The following is a 22,152-nucleotide window of genomic DNA, read 5'->3' as shown; positions in this document are numbered from 1 at the left end:
GCCTGTATGATCATACGTCCTCGTCCCCACTTCCCAAAGTGAACACTGTTCTAATACATACGGTTTTAAAGATTTCAACTGTTCTTCCACATTTCCAGATTTGTAATCAATTACGTCATCTGCCCCAAGCTTCCTTACAAGTTCACTGGCATCCTGAGAGCAAACTGCTGTCACATGAGCATCCCATGCTTTCATTACCTGTCAAAACAAAAACAAAAACAAAAACAAAGAGGGGGGAAAGTAGAAAAACCAGCTATGGTTTTTTTTTTTTTTTTTTTTTTTAAACGCATGGCACCCTGTGTACATTTTTCAGACTTCTCTCTAGAGAACTCTAAGTGCTTCATCTTAACAAGAACTACAGGAAGCCACCTGTCAGAGACCTGGTAAAAATGATTAAAATTTATTCACCAAGAATAAAAATAGGAGGTCTTTTAAGTCTCTCTTTGAACAGCCCTTCACTTTCTTATAATTTGTGGATGAATCCAGGCCATTTGACCTGCAGAGTTTCCCACAGTCTGGGATTTCCGATTGCACACTCAGGGGGCAATTCCACATGCTGCTTCATCCCCTGTGTTTTCTGTTTCAATCTCCTTACAAGACTATGGATAGTGGCTAGCAAAATCATAGCAGGCACATAATGCGTGGTCATTGCTCTTTTGTCGTTTCTTAAATTTTATTTATTTATTTACTTACTTATTTATTTATGATAGACCGAGAGAGAGACAGGCAGAGACACAGGCAGAGGGAGAAGCCTGACGCGGGACCCGATCCCAGAACTCCAGGATCTCGCCCTGGGCCAAAGGCAGGCGCTAAACCGCTGAGCCACCCTGGTTATTGCTCTTAAGGTCTTACTAGCTGTTTAATGGTGGATGCAAAATAGTGATATTCTTTTTTCATTTAGTAGTTGGAATACTTTTAAAATTAACACCTCCCATCATATATTATTTTGCTTATTCAGGTGTACAATTCGTATAGGAAAGGCAAGACAAATAATTATTTCCCCTTTACCAGTTTATAAAATAAATTAGTTCCCCATCATTTTCCAAAAGTGACCATTAAAAAAAAAAAAATGAACTCATGGCTTTAAATGTATTTGAAGGGTTTTAATTCATTGTATTACTATACTGGAACTCAACTTGTCATATCTTTGAGTTTCTTCAAGTCGACTCCTAAGTCTCTTTGATACGACTCAAGTAGTCTGATAGTTCTCTTGCTGTTGAATGTATTCTCAGCTCATTCTTGTACATTTTGTGCCCTAGTTCTAGAATCTGCCATTTCTCCAAGAAGTCCTGCATTCTTTTAGTGAGCGATGATCTACCAAGAGGTAGCTTTACATACATAAAGTCTCTCGAGTTCATATTGATACTTCAATTCAAATTTAAGACTACAAAGCTTTTACTTAACTTCTGTCTATCCTTTCTTCCACACCTAAGATCCTGGCTGTCAGAGACACAGGGTGACAGAATTAAAATATACTATAAATAGTCATCTGTTCTATTGTATATTACACACAAAATGATCTCTGAGTAATACTAGGGTTATTATTACTACTACTGAACTGATTAAGGAAAGCATTAGAATTATCATATATGCTCTCCCAGTTCCCTCCACCCCCTTTTTAAAAAATGGTTGTGCTGCATTTACCTCATCATAGGATATGGCTGTTATACAATGTGCTCTCTTTCTAAGCTCATGGTTCTACAGATAAATTTACATTTCAACATTTACCAGCAGTCCTTAATTTGAGGTCTCTCCAGTCATTTAGCTGTCAGAAGTTCATGCTCTAGTACATTTCTCAGAAAAGGGTAAGACCGTATTCCTTAAATTCCTACAAGTTATCAACAGTTCGTATGTGACCTTTATACATGAAGGCCAGTTTTGCTGTATGTAAAATTAGTCTTCGTGTACTCTTGCTTGAGTGTCTTAAATATGTTACTCCATTCTGCACTGCACCCCCCCCCGCCCCCGCGGCTTTACAGCACTGCTGTCAAAAAATCTGATGCTAATCTAATTTTACTTCTAGTCACACGATTTTTTTTTAAGGTGTCCCAAGGATCTTTTTTTTTTTCTTTCTTAAGTAGGCTCCACTCCCAAAGTGGAGCCCAACACAGGGCTCTACCTCATGAGCCTGAGATCATAACCTGAGCTGAGATCACACAACCAATTGAGCCATTCCAGCAGCCCCTTTTTCTTAAAAGCCAGTAATTTTACTAACTAGGGTTTTCCTTGATACTGCTCAATCCAGGTCCATGTTCTTAGATAAGTGCTATGGTCATCTAGTATGTAGCTTCAAATCATTTAATTTCAGGAAAATAGAGAATCTTCTTGAATTACAGATTTTAGTATTTGTTGTATTCCCTTGTTTTGTTTTCCTCTTCAGAGACTCCTACTATCCATACATCAATCTTCTTTACTGTTTTCAAATCTGACACTTCCTCTTGAATCTGTTCTTGTTGGTTTCTTTTGTAATTAAAAATTCTTCCTATTTATATATTCTATTTCTCTTTAGGGCATTATGTGTTCTGTTTATTTGCTATTGAATTCCTTCTAGTTTAGTCTTCATTGCTAAATAATTGTGTTTGCTTTTACTTTTTTTTTTTTTTTTAAAGATTTTATTTATTTATTCATGGCAGACACAGAGAGAGAGAGAGAGAGAGGCAGAGATACAGGCAGGGGAGAAGCAGGCTCCATGCAGAGAGCCCAGCATGGGACTCGATCCTGGGTCTCCAGGATCACACCCCGGGCTAAAGGCGGCCCTAAACCACTGGGCCACCGGGGCTGCCCTGCTTTTACTTTTTTTTCCTGAATTTTTCCAGTTCCATTTTATCTCGGGTTTTTTTTTTTTCCATGTCTTGTATACTTTTAATTTTTTAAACTTGTTTTGAAATTGTAGGTTACATTTGGGGATGTCTTCTTGGTGCAGTGAGTAAAGCGTGTGAGTTCAAGACCCATATTGGGTGTGGAGCCAACTTAAAAAAAAATTAGAAATTGTAAGTCACATCTGATCTGTCTTATGGGCATGTTTTATGATGTGCTGTTACTGTCTACAGATATGTTATTCTACTCTTTATTCTCGTAATAACTTTGTATGACTTTGTATGACCTTGATAATGTCCTATTACTGTAATTTTGTTAAGATATTTTTGTTGTAAAGTATAAACACGCACAAAAAAGTGCATGGAATATAAACATATTACAAAGCAAACAGTATTCTAAGCATCACTCTAGATTAATAACTAGAACATGCACCATGTTCCTGAGCATCCTTACTTTCCCCTTCCCAAAGTTCTCTCACTCCTTTAGAAGTAATACCACCATCTGGACTAGTATGGGACCCTTTCTGCCAACTGCCTCCCTCTACCACCCGCACGCCTTTTTTTTTTTTTTTTTTTTTTAAGAGTTTAACTCTTTACGTCGGGATCCTTAAACACTACTGTTTAGTTTCACCTGTTCTTGAATGTCATTAAATGGAATGACACAGGCTCTGAATTCTTTCACTATTATTCTGCTCATGAGATTCATGTACCTCACTGTGTGCAACTATAGTCTGTTTTCATGACTATATAATATTCTGGTGTATGAATATACCACAATTTACTTGTCCATTTCACCGTTGTTAAACATTTGAGTTGTTTCCAGTAGGGGATGATATCTCTAATTCTGGTACATATCTTTTGGTAAACATGCACATTAACTGTGCATATAGGGTATATACATAAAAGTGGAACGGTTGAGTTAGCATAGGGCAATTTATAATGAGATTTAGGGAAATCATTTGGCATCATCTACTACGTGCTTGGACTAATTCATACTCTAACCAGCAGGATATGGTATTTCTCTTTTCCTTCCACCCTCTCTCCTTCTTTTCTTTTCTTCCATCTAGTTATTAATTAACTGACATTTGCTCTGTCTCTGGACTAGGCCCTGGGTGTCTAAGTCTGGGCTGTTCTAACAAAATACCCCAGACTGGGCAGTATATAAACAGAAATGAGTTTCTCACAGTTCTAGAGGCTGGAAGTCTGAGATCAAGGCATCAGCATGGTCACATTCTGTTGAGAGCGCTCTTCCTGATTCATAGCCAGTGCCTTCTGTGTCCTCAATATGGTGGAAGGGCTATGGAGTTCTGCTGGACCTCTTTCATAAGGGCATTAATGTCACTCATGAGGGATCTGTCTTCATGGCTAGTTATCTCCCAAAGGCCGTCCTCCTAATACCATCACACTGGGCATTAGGACTTGAACATATGAACTTGAGGGATACAAACATTTAGACCATAGCAGTATCTAATGGTGAATGAAAATGAAGTCAAGGGCAGCCCGAGTGGCTCAGCGGTTTAGCGCCGCCTTCAGCCCAGGGCGTGATCCTGGAGACCCGGGATTGAGTCCCATGTCAGGCACCCTGCATGGAGCCTGCTTCTCCCTCTGCCTCTGTCTCTGCCTCTCTCTGTGTCTCTCATGAATAAATAAATAAAATCTTTAAAATAAAAAAATCTTAAAATTCAAAATTTAAGCAATTTAAAAGCACACAATTCATTACATACATTCACAATGTGTGCGACCATCACCACTGTCTAATTCTAGAACATTTTCCTCATCTCAAAAATAAACCCCATACCCATTAAGCAGTCATTCCTCCTGCCTTTCGCCCCCAGCTCCTGGCTTTCTATCTCTATGGATTTGCTTCTTGTGGACAGGATATAAATGGAATCTTACAATGTGATCCTTTGTGTCCAGATTCTTTCACTTAGCATAATGTTTTGAAGGTTTATCAATGTTGTATTCACGCTTCAGAATTTCATTCTTTTTAATGGCTGAGTAATAGATCACTCTTGCATATACCACATTTTGTTCATTCATCAGTTAATAGACATTAGGGTTGCTTCTGCTCTTTGGCTACCATGAATACTGATGCTGCTATGAACATCCGTGTACCCATTTTTGCCTGAACATGCATTTTCATTTCTCTCAGGTATATACCTAGGAATGGAATTGCCATGTCAGATGGGAATCCTAGGTTTAACATTTTAAGGAACTTCCAGGTTGTTTTCCATAGCGACTGCATTTTACATTCCCACTAGTACATTCAGTTTCTCTGCATTCTGGTCAACATTGTTATTTTCCGTTTTCTTTTGCTTTTTTTAGATTTTATTTTTAAAAAGATTTATTTATTAATGAGAGACACAGAGAGAGAAGCAGAAACACAGGCAGAGGGAGAAGCAGGCTCCCTGTGGGAAGCCTGATGTGGGACTCAATCCTGGAACTCCAGGATCACGCCTAAGCCAAACGCAGATGCTCAACCCCTAAGCCACCCAGGTGTCTCCGTTTTCTTTTTTTAAATAGCCATTTTAGTAGGTGTGAAGTGATCTCTTACCATGGTTTTGATTTGCATTTCCCTAATAACTAATGATGCTGGATATCTTTCCATGGGCTTATTATCCATTTGTATATTTTCTCTGGGGAAAAAAGTCTATTCATGTCCTTGGGTAAATTTTTAATTGGGTTGTCTTTTGTTAAATTCTAAGAATTCTTACATTTTCTGGATATTATACCCTTATTAGAGAATTGATTTGCAAATATTTGCCCCCTGTGTTTTGTCTTTTTCCTTTTTTAACAGGGTCTCTTGATGTACTAAAGCTATTAATTTTCAGAAGTCCAATTTGTCGGGTTTTTGTTGTTGTTGTTTTACTTCTGTTGCTTGTGTTTTGGGTGTCATACCTAAAACTCTGTTGTCAAATCCAAAGTCATGAAGATTTACTCTTCTTTTCTTCTAAAAGTTTAATAGTTTTAGCTCTACCCAGGGTGATTTAGTTTTCACATATGATATGAAGTAGGGGGCCAACTTCATTCTTTTGCATGTGGATATCTAGCTGTTTCAGCACCATTACTTATATTAAAAAGACTACTCTTTTCCATGTTTAGTGGTCTTGCCTTCCTAGTCAAAATTCAATTGGCCACAGGTGTATGGTTTTATTTCTAGATGCTCAATTCTATTTCACTGATCTGTATGTTTATCTTTATGCCAGTATCATATTGTTTTGGTTGCTATAGTTTTGTATTGTTTTAAGATTGAGAAATGTGCATCCTCCAACTTTGTCCTTTTTAAAGACGGTCAATTCGGGTCTCTTGCAATTCCATATGCATTTTAGGATCAGCTTGTTCATTTAGGCAAAACAGGCAGTTCTCATTGATAGGATTGCACTGAATCTGTAGATCACTTTGGGGGAATACTGCCATCTTTATAGGATTTTGACCACTGCATGTCTATATACATTCTAGAAACAACTTATCCATTTCTACCAAATTGCAAATTTCTATCTGCCTGCACTACCCCTAGGCTTCCTCCCTAAAAGTTTTCCTATAGTTGCTATAGAGGATAACCACAAACTAAGTCATATATTAAACTCCTAGAAAAGTTGATGCTTTCTTCCACATTAGGAAATTTCTTCTTAGAAGAACAAGCTGAGGAGCACATAGGTGGCTCAGTGGTTGACCGTCTGCCTTTGGCTCAGGTTGTGACCCTGGGGTCCCAGGATCAAGTCCTGTATCAGGCTCCCTGCATGGAGCCTGCTTCTCCCTCTGCCTGTGTCTCTGCCTCTCTCTCTCTCTGCATCTCTCATGAATAAATAAGTAAAAAAGAAGAACAAGCTGAAATTATGATGAATTTACTGAGCCTACCTTCCTCTCAACTATTAGGAAAAAATAATTTATAATATGTTAATTTATAAATTCATGGAAATCATCTTTCTAATCCTAGATTTTAAAAAAAACTGTCTTACCTGTATGGCAAAAGTACCAACTCCGCCTGAAGCACCCAAGATTAAAACACTGCAATGCAAAAGAAATCACAATCAATGAAAATATTAAGTTAACGTAACTGGATAAATAAACAAGAGGTTTTCACCATGAAGTGGTTCAAAGATACACGATCCCAAAAGCAAATAATCATTCACTTCCTAAGATTACTCAAGGATTTTAAGTTCTCCAAGAATCTATAAATGCTTAAACATTCTATGAACTCTTTACCAAGAATACCAAATACCAAAAATACCAACATATTGCATTTTTTTTTTAAGTCACTCAGACGGTTCTTGGTAACATCTGCCTCACAATTTTTCCAGACTAAAATTACCATAGCTTTCTTTATAGGACGGAGCTTTGGGATCCTTTTTAGTGTGTTACAGTAGATTCAGTAGCTCTCTAAGAAAAATCATATTCCCAACCACATTCCTGACAAAGTGGAATAAATGTCTTTTGTTCAAACCTGTCCCGACAGGCGCATCTACTTTCATAAATGGAAATCAATCTTTTCCTCAATTTGGCTTCCTGTTAAAGCAGATGAATCTGTCCTCTCAGTACAAATAATGTTGGGCTCCAGGTTTTTCTATCTATGCTTACTGCAGCCTTCTTGTTCCTCTAGACCAAGGGTAATCAGCTTGGAGTTTATGGATGAGTTCGCATACAGGTGTGAACCCTCTGAAATTGTGAACTAATTTGAACTAATTCTAATAACATGCAAAATTTGGTGTGATTCTATAGGCATGCACTGGGGAGGAGAGGGATCCAGACTAATTTTCCCAAAGAAATATGTGACCCAAAAGAGAATCACTAGTCAAGAATCACTACTTTACACATGCTTACATTTCCTTATTGAACAGAGCCAGACCACCAGAGAATTGCCTATTTGAACTGCAGTTTCAGGTCCCTAAAAAATAATTTGTACTGAACTGCACTTTGGTGTTATGCTACCAGCCTAGAATGAGGGACGTTATCAAAAGCGTTTTGACACCACAATAGCTAAGGAGATACTGTTGAGAGAATTCTTCATTCATTTTATGAGTATGCACAGAAAAACATTTTTCTAAAGCCTACATGCTGGGAGTAGCTGAGCTTCTATTTATGTCACTATAAACTTCATAACTGCTGGTTGTGGGTCCCACTTCCCTCTCTCTTTGCCCCCATCTCAACTCTGTACCTCACTCCACTCTAGCCACACTGGCCTCCCTACTGCTCCTGAATGTGCCAGACAAGTCTTCCACTGCAGTACTCTTCAGAGATTTCTTTTGTCTGATTTGCTATTCCTCGAATATCCTCGAGGCTCTCTCCCTCACCCTGTCTGCACTCTCCATCTTACCTTATGTTCCATTTTATTGCCACTATACCATTTAACATCCTACATCGTTTTACTATTTTGGGGGTTTGGATTCCATGCCTCTCCTACCACCCTTAACATGCCAGTCCTGGGTTCCCACCATCTGGGTCCCAGCCCAAAATGACTTCCTCTCTCTCTCTGCTCCAGTTTCACCAAATTTGTGGGTCCCTCTTCAATTTGGCGACTAGAAAAGTGCAGAAGATTTTGTCACCTATCTCTAGCCAGTGCACAGAACCTCAGGACATGCATTTTGTCTACAATCTTAACCCTAGTTTCATTTTGTGTTTTTCTCCCTTACCCAAATCACAGAAGGTTTGTCACCCCTTTAATCTTAAAAGTTACTGCTAAAATCTGAGCCAGCTATTATTCCCTTTGAAATTAATACCACTAAATTTAATTAAAACAGGTCTTATAAATTGTGTTCCTTCCAGAAAAATTACTTTTAATTTTTGAAGAATTGTAAATTGCATAGAATGAGGGAAAAATTTAAAGATGAACTCCTCTAAAATCCTTTGATTTGGGGCACCTGAGTGGCTCAGCAGGTTACAGCCTCTGCCTCTGGCACAAGTTGTAATCCCAGGCCCTGGGATCATGCCATGTTGGGCTCCCTTCTCAATGGGGAGTCTGCTTCTCCCTCTGCCCCTCCTCCTGCTTGTGCTCCCTTGCTCTCAAATAAAACCTTTAAAAATAAAGATAAAAAGAAAATCCTTCAATTCATACAGTAATAGCTCAAGTGCTTACTAAATGGGGGGTGGAGGAGGTGGAGGTAGGAAGCATGAAAACTGCCTCACAGCTATATCCAAAACTTAAGTCTTCCAGGGACACCTGGGTGGCTCAGTCAGTTAAATGTCTGTCATCATCAGGTCATGGACCCGAGCTGCACTGGGCTCCATGCTGAGCAGGGCATCTGTTTCTCCCTCTGCCTTTGCCCCTTCCCCTATTCATGCTCCCCCCCCCCCTTCTTTCTCTCTTTCTCTCTCTCTCCCCACACCCTCCTCCAATAAACAAAATCTTTAAAAATTTAATTTATCCATGAAATATTCTACTCTTTCACTCTGGCCCATTCCTATTTACAGAAACATAGCAAGTCAAACACTCATTTAAATCCTTCACAATCTAATCTTTAGCTCAACTCGACTTCTCGCCATTTCCTGAACAGAACTCTCCATCTCAGCCCAAGTCCTGTACACAATGGCTCAGACCTCAGATAACTTCACTGCCTGCCCTTGAAGCCCAACTCCAGCTTTCCTGCACAACACCCCTAAGAGTGCCAAACTGGGAATCAATGCCATGTGGCATTAGCCGCGTTGTTAACTTTCACCATACACTTGCTTCCCAAGCCATTCTGGAAGCCTTCGAGGGCAGAGACCTCACATTATGCCCAGCATTGGGCATATTACCCTGGATATAGCAGATGGTGGATGTCTTCTGACTTTAAAAATCATCTGAATCATCATATCCTGCAGTCAAGATAACTGCTACTACCTCAAGTGAGGGAATCACCTAGCTATTTGTGGAAAAAAAGCCTGAAATTCATATCTACTTTTCTCCCTGGTAAGGCTGGATTAAAAGGATATAATGGCTGCTTAAGGATCCAACTGCCAGACACATCTCCAACCTTATTATTGTCAGTTCATCGTTTCCCCATAACTCTTGATCCAAAGCAGGCTTATTCCCCCAAATAATAAAGCAAAAATGTCATACAGCAGCGCTGGGCAGAAGAGGGAGTGGTTCTACAGAGGCAGCTTCAGTTCCTGATGTTGCCACTTGATGGTGCCCCAAGTGCAAAACAGGCGAGGGGCAAGCCCATTGAAGTACAGCATACAGTCAGCCAGCTCGTAAAGACCTGGAGACACGTCATTCTCAGGTCCTGCAAGCTCCATGTTTTGTGCAGATTCAACTAGAGCCCGCACTTTTCTTCAAAGAAAGTCCCCCCAAAAAGGACAGCAGGCAAAATGAATTTTCAAGCCAGCAATAGGTCGGTTAGTCCTCCGTGGTTTGAAGTCCCGTGGCTGAACTAACTATTCTTGTACTCTTCAAAGCACTTCCGACACAAAGGGAAAATAGCTGCTGTTGCTTACCCCCAGTGGCCCTCCACTGAAGTGCTCTAGAGTGGAAAGGCTTTCTACCCAGCTTGCTATAATGGTCACACTGTATATATTCAAGTTTCATTGAAGCAGAAGTCTATTTGCTAGAGTGAAGAATATTGCTTATTGTATAGAACAAGTACCCAGGAAATACTCTATTTGGAAAAAGTACTACAATTCAAAATTGCTAAGATTTTTAATCATGTTCCTCCCTTACTTCCTAAATTCACATGTGAAGCTCTTTTTGAAGGCCATGAGATTCACACTGTGGCAGATATTAAAAATATGGGAGAAAGTACGAATTGACACTGCATATGCATTCTGAAGCCTTACAATCTGATTTTCTCTGTCACTGTCCAATCTCTCAATTCTGCCTAAACTAAGGTACTAAGTCAGCGGTGGCTTCTTTTCCATGACTAAGTCACTTTTAATCCCATATCTGGGTACCTAAGTCCCTCTACAATCACATTTTCAGTATTCCAGCCTTAAGAGGCAAGGCATCGACTGCCTTGTGAATAAAAAAATATAGGAAACATACTACAAAATAGGCTGAGATCCAGAAGTAAAGAATAATCTTTCAAATTTGTATATCCTGGCCTAGCCCCAGAAAAGTGGAATGCCAGGGCTGGGGATCTAGAGACCTGGGTTCTAGTCCCAACTCTCTCACTAACGAATCTGCAGGCCTCATTTTCATCTTCTGTGAAATGATGATTACCCTAGGAGTCAGTGAAAAGGAAAAGTTGGCATTTTCAATCTTATTTAAGGTTTATATTTGCTTTCCCCATCTTTCTAACATAAAAGTATAGAACCTTCAGGATTCCCCCCAGACCACGTACTCGTGGGAGGAAAAAAGCCACATCTCAAGATTAGAGTGCCCTCTATTTAAAGTCCTAATGGCTCAAAAAGAAAGATGAGTTAAATATGGCTAACTCTTTAGAAATAGTCTTTAAAACCTAAGGATGATGCTGAAAACACCTAATTTCATTTTTTAATTTCTCACACTACTTTAAAATCTGGGGGGTGGGAGAGGTGGTGAAAGAGAGTAAAATATAACATGCTAAGTTTACTCCCTAAAGTGAGAAACTTAATCTGAACAAGTAGAATAGAACTACAAAACAAATCAACCTCACTTGGCCGAGATAGCCGGATTGGTGTGTCCCCTTCTAAGCCTCCGTAATTCATGTAGACATCCCCCAATTTGCAGAAGAGTTCATGTGTGAATTAGTTGTTTGGAACTTTAAACACATTTTCCCATGAAAACAAAGCTATTTATATATGTTGGCTCAGTGCCCAGGGTAGCCATTTATTAAGGTTTAGTTAACCCATAATGGACCAAGAACCTCATACACAGTGTAACAATGATTCCGTGGGAAATGAAACTCAGAATTTTAACCAGGAGTACTGGGAATGCATTTCCCTAAAAGGACAGGCAGCGGGAACCATACCAAATCGCCAGTTCCTTCAATCTGCTGTAGAACAGAGAGAAGAAAGGAGGACAGGAGGAAGGAGTGTTTATGATGGCAACCCTAGGATAGATAAGGGGCAAAAGGAACACAGGCAGAGAAAGATTTACCACGGAGCTGATGGGGTTCAGGATACCACACCTCAAAACATGGCACCTTGGCATACTTAATCTTTTAAGGTAAAGGCAGTTGAGAAGCAGCATGTATAGGAAGGACTCCCTGACCTTCTCCCCTGAGGCAGGTCATAAGATCCTCATATGAGAAGTGTGCTCCTATACCTGGAGGACAGGGACATCCTTATCTCCAAGACAGAGGATACAGCAAGGAATCTTAATGACTAGGCCTTGTTAAATTTCCCAGTTAACTATGCTCAGCTCATACCTTCTAATCTAGCACTTTTTTTTTTTTTTTTTTTTTAAAGACTCTTCACTCTTTATCAAACTAGCCTAAAAAACACTCGGGTTTAATCACTTCTTCAGATCTTCATTTCGTTATGAAGGTCTCAGGTCACATAAAACTTACATTAGATAAATCTGTGTGCTTTTCCCTTTTTAATCGGTCTTTTGTTACTGGGGTTCCAGGCAAGAACTTGGAAGAATAGGGGGAAACCATATTTCCTTCCCTACACGGCCAATGAAGTTTAAGATCCAAGCCCTTTAACTTACACAAGGCCCTGAGAAAAGCCACAGCAAAATATTTGTGTGGACATAGATTTCTGTAAAATTTGCAAAAGATATGCTAATGAAGGGTGGCAAAATATGCCGCCCCAAAATATACCACTTCGGCATAAGGATTATTTTGAGCTGAAGGCAGTTAAGAAGCAGCAGATATAAGAAAGCTCTGCCCCCTTCCTCTATCAGCCTAAAAGCAGGACATAAATTTATAAAGGTGCATCTCCTCTCCTGGCTATCATGAAAGACAAAGGTTAAGGTTCTAAAGTTACCTCCAGGGATTATCACTGGAAAAGGCACCCACTGAAATCTGTATAACAAATTTTACCTTGCTTTTCCCGGTAACTTCTTCACAACTGGCCTCCCCTACATGTTCCTCTCCTCTGTCTTTAGCTAAAGACAGTATTTTAGCCTGAATTGGAAGCTACCCATTTGAGTGTCTTGTTTTCTCCTGGTAGCTCATGTACATGAGGTATACATGTTAATAAACTCCTGTTTTTCTCTTGTTAATCTTTTATTACAGAAGTCTCAGCAGAGAATTCAGAATGGTAGAGGGAAAATGACTCCATTAACCACAATCAGTTAAAATTTCTGTCTCTTTCCATTTCTACACCCTCCATTATGCTTCCTCTCATGACAAGTAACACCAGATTTGGTTGAAGGGAAGCAGATTTGGAAACACATTTGCTTTGGGTTTAGCGGAAAATACTGATGTGGTTCATAGTCCTTTGAGTAAAGTTCTTGCCGGCAACCCTGGCTTAAGATTGCCTTCCAGGAATATTCCTACTTCCCACCAAAATGACACAACAAGGCATCAGGAAATTATTGTTTTATTGTGAGACGGCTAAGTATCATGGTTCCTAGCACTAGATTATGCAAATAGTAAAGGAGAAAAATGGTTAAACAAGGTTTGAGATATACAAAACCAGAAGCTTGTCCATGAAAATTCTTCCAATTACGAGACCTGTAAAAACTTACAATACGCCACACTAGTTAAGTTAATTCGTATAACAGGACCCACAAAATGGAGGCTACCCCAGTGGCCAGGCCCACGTCATAAATCTAAACCCAAGTCAGTCCGCACTACAAAGAATGCCTCGCTGTCAAGGAAATCTAACACCAATCACAACCCTCCAACTCAGCTTGGCTAGCTTACCTTAACATAGCAAACAGGCCCTGCTAGCCTTATAAGGAAATCACTGACCTCCTAGGTAATCATGCCATTTCCGTGCTGCCTCTTCTAATGCTCCATAAAACTCACTCTTGCCCAAATCCCTCAGGAAGAGTGCTCCCCTGCTTGAGGCACTGTGCTCCACAATCTGTGCATTGTTTTTCCCTTGAGTCAAGGATAGACGCATTATTACCTTGTATTAGTTTTGTCATTTGATACCACCACTGGGAAGACATCAACAAACTAGTGAAGGAGGGCTGTTGATTAAAATGCGTATTTTAGGCCTATTCACTGCATAAGAAAACCTGAAATGCCTTGAGATCTTAGAGCCCCCACGTTAAAGGAAACGTGGAAGACATTTTCCCTGGTTTGACAACCATCCTAAATTTCCTGTGACACCAACAATGAGTTGTGCTGTGGAGGGGGAGCAGAGTTTGGAAACAGTATCTGGTTTTGGCTTAAGGGGAGTGCCAGTTAGCGGATGTTCGCAATCCAGAGGACTCAGGGTGGCGGTCAGCCCATCTTGTCTGGCACCAGTTGAGCTTAAAACTCGAAGGGGGCTACTAACTGAAACTCAGCAGAGAGGCTAGGGTGAGAAACAGATCTGCAAGCTACCAGAACAGGCACAGAAGCTGGGAGCAGCTAAGAGACCTCTGGGAGACCGAGAGCCGTGACGGAGTGGACCCTGGGGCCACGGCAACAGTTCAGGGCTGGAGAAAGAGAGGATCCTCTGAAGATTACAAGAGATGGCCAAAAAGGCAGGAAAACTAAAGGAGTCTAGTATCCTGAAACCATGGAAAATACGAGTCTTAAGGAAGGGGTCTGCAGTGCCATATACTTCAGAGAGGTAAGATGCTAAGAACTGAAAAAGGTCACGTGGTTGGCCACTTAGTCAGCTATGACCTGGGGGGGGAAGGGCAGCTGCAGCTTGCAGCAAGTGGGCAGGGCTGGGTGCTAAGTTACAGCGCCCGCCCTGCAGAGCACAAGGCTTCAGAGCTCCCCCCAGAAAGCTCACTGGTAAAACACAAAGTGCCAACAAAGTTTTCTGCTATTCCTTTAACTGAGCCCTCCTGGGGCCCCAGACAAATAGGTCCCAAGGCAGAGACAAGGTTCATTTGCATCACACTGGCCAGAGCCTCCACCCTCCCTCTCCTCTTCCTCCCAGCCAAGCGAGTTTCTTCCTGCAAGCAAATTGAGGGGCTTCTTTCTTCTTCCTCTTACCCCTCTAACCACACCACGCGGTCAAGTGCAAATGAAACCCCGAGGTCCACAGAGGTGGTGGGAGCAGAGTGCAGATAAACAGGTGGGTGGTGGGGTACAGAACAGGGTGAAGGCATCTGAAGGAAGGAAGCTGTGTTATAATTACCGTCTAAGCACAGGGGTTGGGCGGGGTGGAGGTGGGGGGTAAACCCAATGGTTTCAAGCTGGAGCCTAATTCTGTAACAATTAATCAGACACCCAAATTACAATTATATGACAATTTTACTGTCATAAAGCCTAATCTCAAATAACAAACAAACAGCATTTCTAAATTCACTGCATTGAGTTTCAAGGATATACAATTTAAAAGTGAAATTTATTTTGTAGAAGAGGAATGGTTCAATTTCTAACACTTTCTAATACTTCTGTCAAACAGAGTGAAGTACAACTTTCCCAGTAAAAGATGAATTTCAGGTAGATCATGAAATATTCAAGATGTACCATGACACTACCAATAAATATAACCATCAGACTAAACCGCTTTCAAAACATATCTGGCGTAACTGCTTTTTATAACATTTCTATCATCTTGAGAGCCCCAGGTTATCTGTTTTCCAACTTAATAAATCATGAAGAAACTATGGATGGGCTACTAAGAAAAAATCATTTCATCTGACAGTTTCTAGTGATATCAAAGTGTGAGCAAAAATGATATATTATGTGACATCAGTATTTTTTTTACATCAGTATTAAGCTATCACCTTGGTTAACATGCTCAGTTATTGTAGAAATACAATTATATAACAGAAAAAGAAAAAGTAAACACATTGAACCCTCATTTTAGAAAGTTCTGTTTTAATTTCAAAACACTGTTATAAAGAAATCCTGTAAAATCTTCCAAAGTGCTTGATGGGTATTTGTGTCTTTTTGTTTAATTAACTAGTTAGGAAAACAGACTATTAGCCCTTGTTAACAGACACTGACCAGCTTTATTGCAGACTAAAACATGTCTTAATGTCAACAGTTAATAGAATAATTATGGCTTAGAGAAACCAAAATATGCTCCACCATTCACTATGAATAGTCAAACTGGAAAAAGCCACTTTGGACACTACAACCTCTGAGTTTATATATAATAAAATCCCACTTTAGTCATAATTTCTTCATGTAAAATTATTTTTTATAGTATTTTAAGGTACTCACATCTCTCATTTGATTCTCACAAATAAGGAGTTGGGAGATCTAAACTATTATTACCATCCATGTATAACCGCAGTAAACAGATTTCCTAGCACCACGGGCCAAGTTCTCACTGCTAATTGGAACAAAGGCATCCTACAGGTCAGGTGAGAATGCAGGAGATTCAGGATATGAGTGAGTGAAGCTCTTTATAATGAATTTCCCTCCAGTTTGGTTAATATGTGGCTAAATCAATGAATACATCAACTCAATACACTATATAAAGTAAAGTATAAAATTCTCCACTTCTCAAAGCTCCCCTAACAACCTACATTGTCTTCCACTCAGTACCCTGGAGGAAACTGCAAAGACTCCAGAAATGGCATGTAAAGGGCTCACCTGATGAGTCGGCAGCAGAGTGGAGAGTAGGACCTCAGGTTCTATTTCCCCAGATCCAAGTTGTCATTGCTTAAACAGAAGCTAACACAGTACCAAGGAATTACTCACAAAGCCAACAATAAAATAGGGGCACAGATCCATGTACCTGAGAAAGGACAGCTAGAGTGGTTTTCTAAATTGCTTCTTCTAGATACTAAAAACAAACATGCCTGGAGCCCTGAACTGGCAAAAGGAATGAGAGCTCTCTGACCATAGCAAAGTATGGTCACATGCAAGCATGGAAAGTGTAATATTTTTAAGGAAAAAACAAAACAATAAAGCATCAATGTCAATGCAGAGCCTACAATAATAATAAAGGTCTAAAAACCCTGAATTTTACAGGGCTATTAATGAAGACAAACCATTAGAAAAATCTATGTGGCCAGACTAATTTAAACAAAGTAGGTGACCTAAATGGTAACTTCAAAAGCTTAAAAAAATAAACAGGGCTGACCTTTAGAATAAATATTTGCTTTGAATTCTACAATAAAGGGTAGCACCTCATTAGATGAATCATCTTCACACTGCTTTCAGAAATACAGCTATTAAGCTTTCATTAAATCCAAGCCTTTATAACCCAACACATTAAGTGTAAAGTGTAAGGTTTCACAACAGTGTAGTTATCTTACCTGTGCTAATCCTTAGTAATCAAAAAACTCATTTTAATTTATTAAAAAACTGACCTCCAGATTTCTCTCCTTTATCACAATCATTAAATGGTTCTTAGTACCTAGTTTTCTCACCAAAAAGTAAAATCAGTTTTCCCTATCACACCAACTCTCTAAGATACAAGGAATATAATCTCACTGCTAATAACAGTAGCCACCATTTACTGAGTGCCCTCCGTGAGCCACAACCTGTGCTACTACTTTTACTTGTGTTATCTCCTTTATTAAAACTCAGAGAAGTGTGGGCCACCCAGCTAGAAAGCAGCAGAATCTGGATATGGACTCAAGTACACCTAAGACATTTCTATTCACTGTGCTGTTGCTAACTAAAACAGTAAAGGCCTTGAAGTACAAGAATTGACCCAAAGGATGCCAAGCAGTAGGCCTAAGAGAACTCAAGAACATTCATCAGTGTTTGGCAGTCTCTTTATATCTAGTCTTCAGAGAAATTTGCAAGTCAGAGAACAAATCCTAGCAGAGGTAGGGAAAAAAAAAAAACACAAAAAACTCCCACCAGTACTTTGACATCATTCTTTAGAAAAGGTAAAAAGGTAATCCTTAAATCTTTTAAGAATCTAACCAAAGCTATGGATCTTTTTTTAAAAAAGATTTTAAAAAATCTTTTAAAGATTTTAAAAGATTAAAAAAAATTAAAAAAATAAAAAGATTTTATTTATTTATTCAAGACAGACACACAGAGAGAGAGACAGACACAGGCAGAGGGAGAAGCAGGCTCCATGCAGGGAGCCCGACGTGGGACTCAATCCCAGGTCTCCAGGATCATACCCGGGGCTGAAGGTGGCACTAAACCACTGAGCCATCAGGGCTGCCCAGCTATGGATCTTCTTTGCAGAGATTCACATACAAAATTTTGTTTTATAAAGTTCAGACTCCTGAAATTCACCTACATGTTTCCATTTAAAAATTCCCATTTGCTTGGGCTAAGAATCAACACAATAAGGTTAAGAAAGTACAAACCCAGGGCACCTGGGTGGCTCAGTTTGTTGAGTGTCCAACTCCTGATTTCTGCTCAGCTCATGATTTCTGGCTGGTGAGATCAAGCCCCAAGTCAGGCTGCCCACTCAATGTGTAATCTGCTTGAAGATTGTCTCCCTCTCCCTCTGCCCCTCCCCGACCCTGCCCCACCCCGTCCCTGCAGTCTCAAATAGAATTAAATCTTAAAAAAAAATAAATAAATCAAGCTGACACAGGTTTTTTTGGAGATTGTTCTAAATGTTACCACAACCCTGTTCATGCAAATGATCTGAGTTTTAATATTCTTCTCATAAACCAACTGCAAAGAAATACCTTACAGAAGGAAAAAAGAGAGGTGGAGATGCCACAGTTGATACTTACCGTTTTCCTGTACAGTTCTTGTCATTCAGGCCACCAACCTTGTTTATGGCAGACCAGGCTGTGAGAGCCACATATGGCAAAGAGGCAGCTTGAGTATGAGTGAGTGATTTGGGCTTGAGAGAGACCTAAATTTGAAGACAACAGTTTACAAATAAGCAATGACCCGCAAACCTATACACAATTAAATATATTTATCTGCATAGGAATCCAACTACTTTCATAGATAAGTCTGTAACATTCCACCACGTTCAGGGTTTACTGCATACCCTACTGCAGGTTTATCCCGAAGGAATATCCTACTAATGATTCAACCTGCCTCACAGAGGTTCAGTAATATTTTATAGGCTATATTATCAGATAAAGCTGCTTAATTCTTCATAAAGAGACCACATTCAATAATCCCATTAGTTCTGACTATACCCAGAAATAAATCCAAATAAACCTTGAGCCCTCATAAACACATTCTAATTTGTTTTTGAGATCAGCTGCTTCCTTTACGCCCATTTAGTGGAAGATAATCTTTCCAGACTTTCTCTAATCTCAGTAATACCCCTTTTTCCCTTCCTGCCCTCCCTTCTGTAGCCAATTTCCTCAATGTTAACCCCTTTCTCTCTATTCAAATTGTCAGGCCACCTGACTGTATTTGATTAGACTGTTTCTAAAGTTATTTGAAACAGCTTGATACTCTCATGCTTCTGTTGATGATTAACCGGTATGCTCCATTTAGTATATTTGGTTTCAACTGCTTCTTCTGGGTAAAACTGAGAAACACAGCAGGGTTTCTAGATCTCACTCCAAATCCCTGCTCCAAGAGACAAAGAACCGCTTTGGCAGGCAGTGTAACTAAAGGACATCAAATACTTTTTTACTCTTTCAAAAGTTCCTATTCTCCTTCTTAGCTCTTTCAAAACTACCCATAAAACACAAACCCGATGTGAAAAGCAACCAGTTATTTCAGAGATATTTGTCAGTCTTTGTTTATCCTTTCTAATGGCATTTCAGCATGGAGTTGGTGAGTTACCTCATTCCCATTGACTACAACGAACTCTGACAGGGTGCCTTGTTTCCAGGGAGGAACTGCAGCCCAGACCTGAAACACACAACTTCATTAGAAACATATTTTCTGACCAAAGCACAGCATGAGGGCTTTCCCGTTACAGACCCCACCCTGTGAAAAAGCACAAGTCAGCAATACACCAAGTAAAAGAGTTATTTTCACATAATGTAAAAATGGTACTTAGTATGACTCTGGATTTATCAAGTCAAACCACACTGGAAGTAGATGCTACTAAATCCTACTGTATTTATGGACTGCTTAGAGTACCAGTAAGAGCACAGTCTCTTGGGGCTTGAATCCTGGCTCTAGTACTAACGGTGGGACCTCTTTATAGATTAGCCTCCTCATCTTGTAAACTGTGCCTAACTGTACTTACCTCATAAGAATTAAATGTGTTATTTTATGAAAAGCAACTAGAATAGTGTTAGCTATTATTATGAGCTCACTTTACTTTCTTGATATAAAAGTTCAAAGTGACAAGTGACAGGTGATTATACCCAACTAGCTATTTTAAAACCATCTAACCCATAAGGTAGAAATTGTCATTTAAAGACTTCTGCAAGAAAAAAAAAAGTCCCAATCCTACATATTTTAAAGCTTTGCAATTCTTTAGTACTAGATTTATAAAGTTTAAGTACAGTCAAGTTATTTAGGAATTGTTTGTGAAAAATGTAAAAACAGAACCAAGAAAATGAGAGTTCTAGCCAAAGTTTAATATACTTGTTGAAAAGATGGGGGGGAAAAAAAAGTCAAGGATACAGGTATATTTCCAAAAGAAGCAAAATGAAACTTGCATATTTAGAAAAAAGGAGTAGTGGCATTGCATAACTCACCTCATCTCCCGGCTTGAAGTACCTCACATCAAGTCCACATTCCATCACCACACCAGACACATCTCGACCCAGAGTCAGGGGAAATTCTTCTCCTTTGGTTTTAATATGTAAAGGATCACGTTTCATATTTAAAGCCGTAGCTCCATAACCACCTATGAAATACAATTTATCTGTTTCTTCCAAAAGAGTGAAAGGATTTAAAAACTACTACAGAGTTACATGCCAGATTCTAGATCCTCAAGACATGGATTATAAAATAATCACCCTTACAATTTTTTATCATCACAATCCAAAACACAAAAACAAGGAATGTTCTTTCCAAAGAAAATTACTTGGAGAGTTAGAACCACTCATTAAAGCTACCACTGCTCAAAATGATTTTTGAAATTCCAATTTTGAAACTGCCTTCAGAACTTTTGGTATTTCCTTTTATAGCCTTACTTTATCCTTTGAAGACAGTTTCTTTTATTCATTTGTGAACTTTTTAAACAACAAAATCATTTGGTGCCAAATCTAGGGAAGATAATGTTAAAGCATTTTGAGGTTAACAAACAGTATAAAATACTATATCCATGCCTAAATGGGTCTAGGACGAATGTTCCCCACATCTCCAAAAATGCTTCTAAAACATCTCTGAATTAAGTGCATAGATTCATGAGTAGGAAAAAAATTTGTGATTACCCCATTCTGATAAGTTAATTGCTTTATTATGCATATCTTTATTTTTTTTAAATATTTACCTAAACATTAGCTAAGTAGAGCTGAAAACATTCTTTCTTTTTGTTTTTTTTTTTAAAGATTTTATTTATTTATTCATGAGAGACACAGAGAGAGGGGCAGAGACACAGGCAGAGGGAGAAGCAGGCTCCATGCAGGCAGTCCGACATGGGACTCGATCCCGGGACTCCAGGATCACGCCCTGGGCTGAAGGCAAGAGCTAAACCGCTGAGCCACCCAGGGATTCCCCATTCTAACTTTTTTATTTCAAATTGACTATCTACAGTAACCTACAGTTTATTACAAAACTTCAACATATAAAATGACTTTTTTAAGACACAAAATTATGTTATTGCCACTTCTGCTTGACATTTTTCTGAGAACATTTCTGCTAGGTGAAGCTACAATAAGCATTCTTTCCACCTTCTAGTGTCATACACCACAATTTATGCTCCCAAATCACTAAACCACCTCATACATCTCCTTTTTCCCCCACCCATCCACCCTCAGAGGTAGCACATTAGATCTTCAGGATGTGGAGAAACCAGAAAAGGAGACTGAGAAAGGCTAACCAGGGAAGGGGCGGGTTCTGAAGGCCAAGGGAGAGGGTCATTTCAAGAAGTCAAATGCTGGGGCGCCTGGGTGGCTCAGTCAGTTAACTGTTTGACTCTTGGTTTTGGCTCAGATGTCAAGGTTGTGAGACTGAGCCCCAAGTAGGGCTCCATGCTCAATGGGGAGTTTGCTTGAGATTCTCCTCTGCCCTCTGTCCCCAGCCCCCGCTTTGAGCCATTCAACTCTCAACTAGTTTTGCTATGAAGGGGAGAACAGAAATGAAGCAGTGACTGGAGGGGCACAGGTGAGAAGGAAAGAGGATTTTTGAGTGGTTCCCCCCCCCCCCTTTAAGGGGAAAAATAACAAGTTTGTGTACTCATCAGAATGATCCAGTAGAAAGGGAAAGTGATGCTACAGGAATTTCTAAAACAGTCTCCTGAGCTGAGGAAAGGGGCTGGAATCAGGAACCTACCTGGAGGGATGGCCATGGACAGGAGTAAGGACAGTTAATCCATATTGTGGGAGGGAAGGTGAGGGTTACAGGGAGAGAGGACAGGTAGGTAGGTAGGTGGCTTACATAAGTTGTTTTTCTAATTAAAAAAAAAAAAAAAA

At 39.6% G+C, this 22,152-nt stretch overlaps 1 protein-coding gene across 7 annotated transcripts in view; it reads right to left on the bottom strand.

The window, feature by feature from the left end:
- RTN4IP1 (reticulon 4 interacting protein 1) overlaps positions 1-22,152 on the bottom strand; it is a 45,567-nt gene that overhangs the window by 17,944 nt on the left and 5,471 nt on the right. For all 7 annotated transcript variants that reach the window (XM_072831912.1, XM_072831913.1, XM_072831911.1 and 4 more), the window contains exons 3-7: positions 20,272-20,423; positions 19,403-19,471; positions 18,382-18,506; positions 6,776-6,824; positions 62-198 (exon numbers count right to left, since the gene is read on the bottom strand). In XM_072831912.1, coding sequence (XP_072688013.1) covers positions 62-198; positions 6,776-6,824; positions 18,382-18,506; positions 19,403-19,471; positions 20,272-20,423 — 532 coding nt within the window. The remainder of the gene's footprint in view (positions 1-61; positions 199-6,775; positions 6,825-18,381; positions 18,507-19,402; positions 19,472-20,271; positions 20,424-22,152) is intronic.

Source organism: Canis lupus, chromosome 7 (genome assembly GCF_048164855.1).
Source record: "Canis lupus baileyi chromosome 7, mCanLup2.hap1, whole genome shotgun sequence".
In the NCBI taxonomy this organism is placed as follows: domain Eukaryota; kingdom Metazoa; phylum Chordata; class Mammalia; order Carnivora; family Canidae; genus Canis; species Canis lupus.
This window is presented reverse-complemented; position numbering and strand designations above follow the sequence as displayed.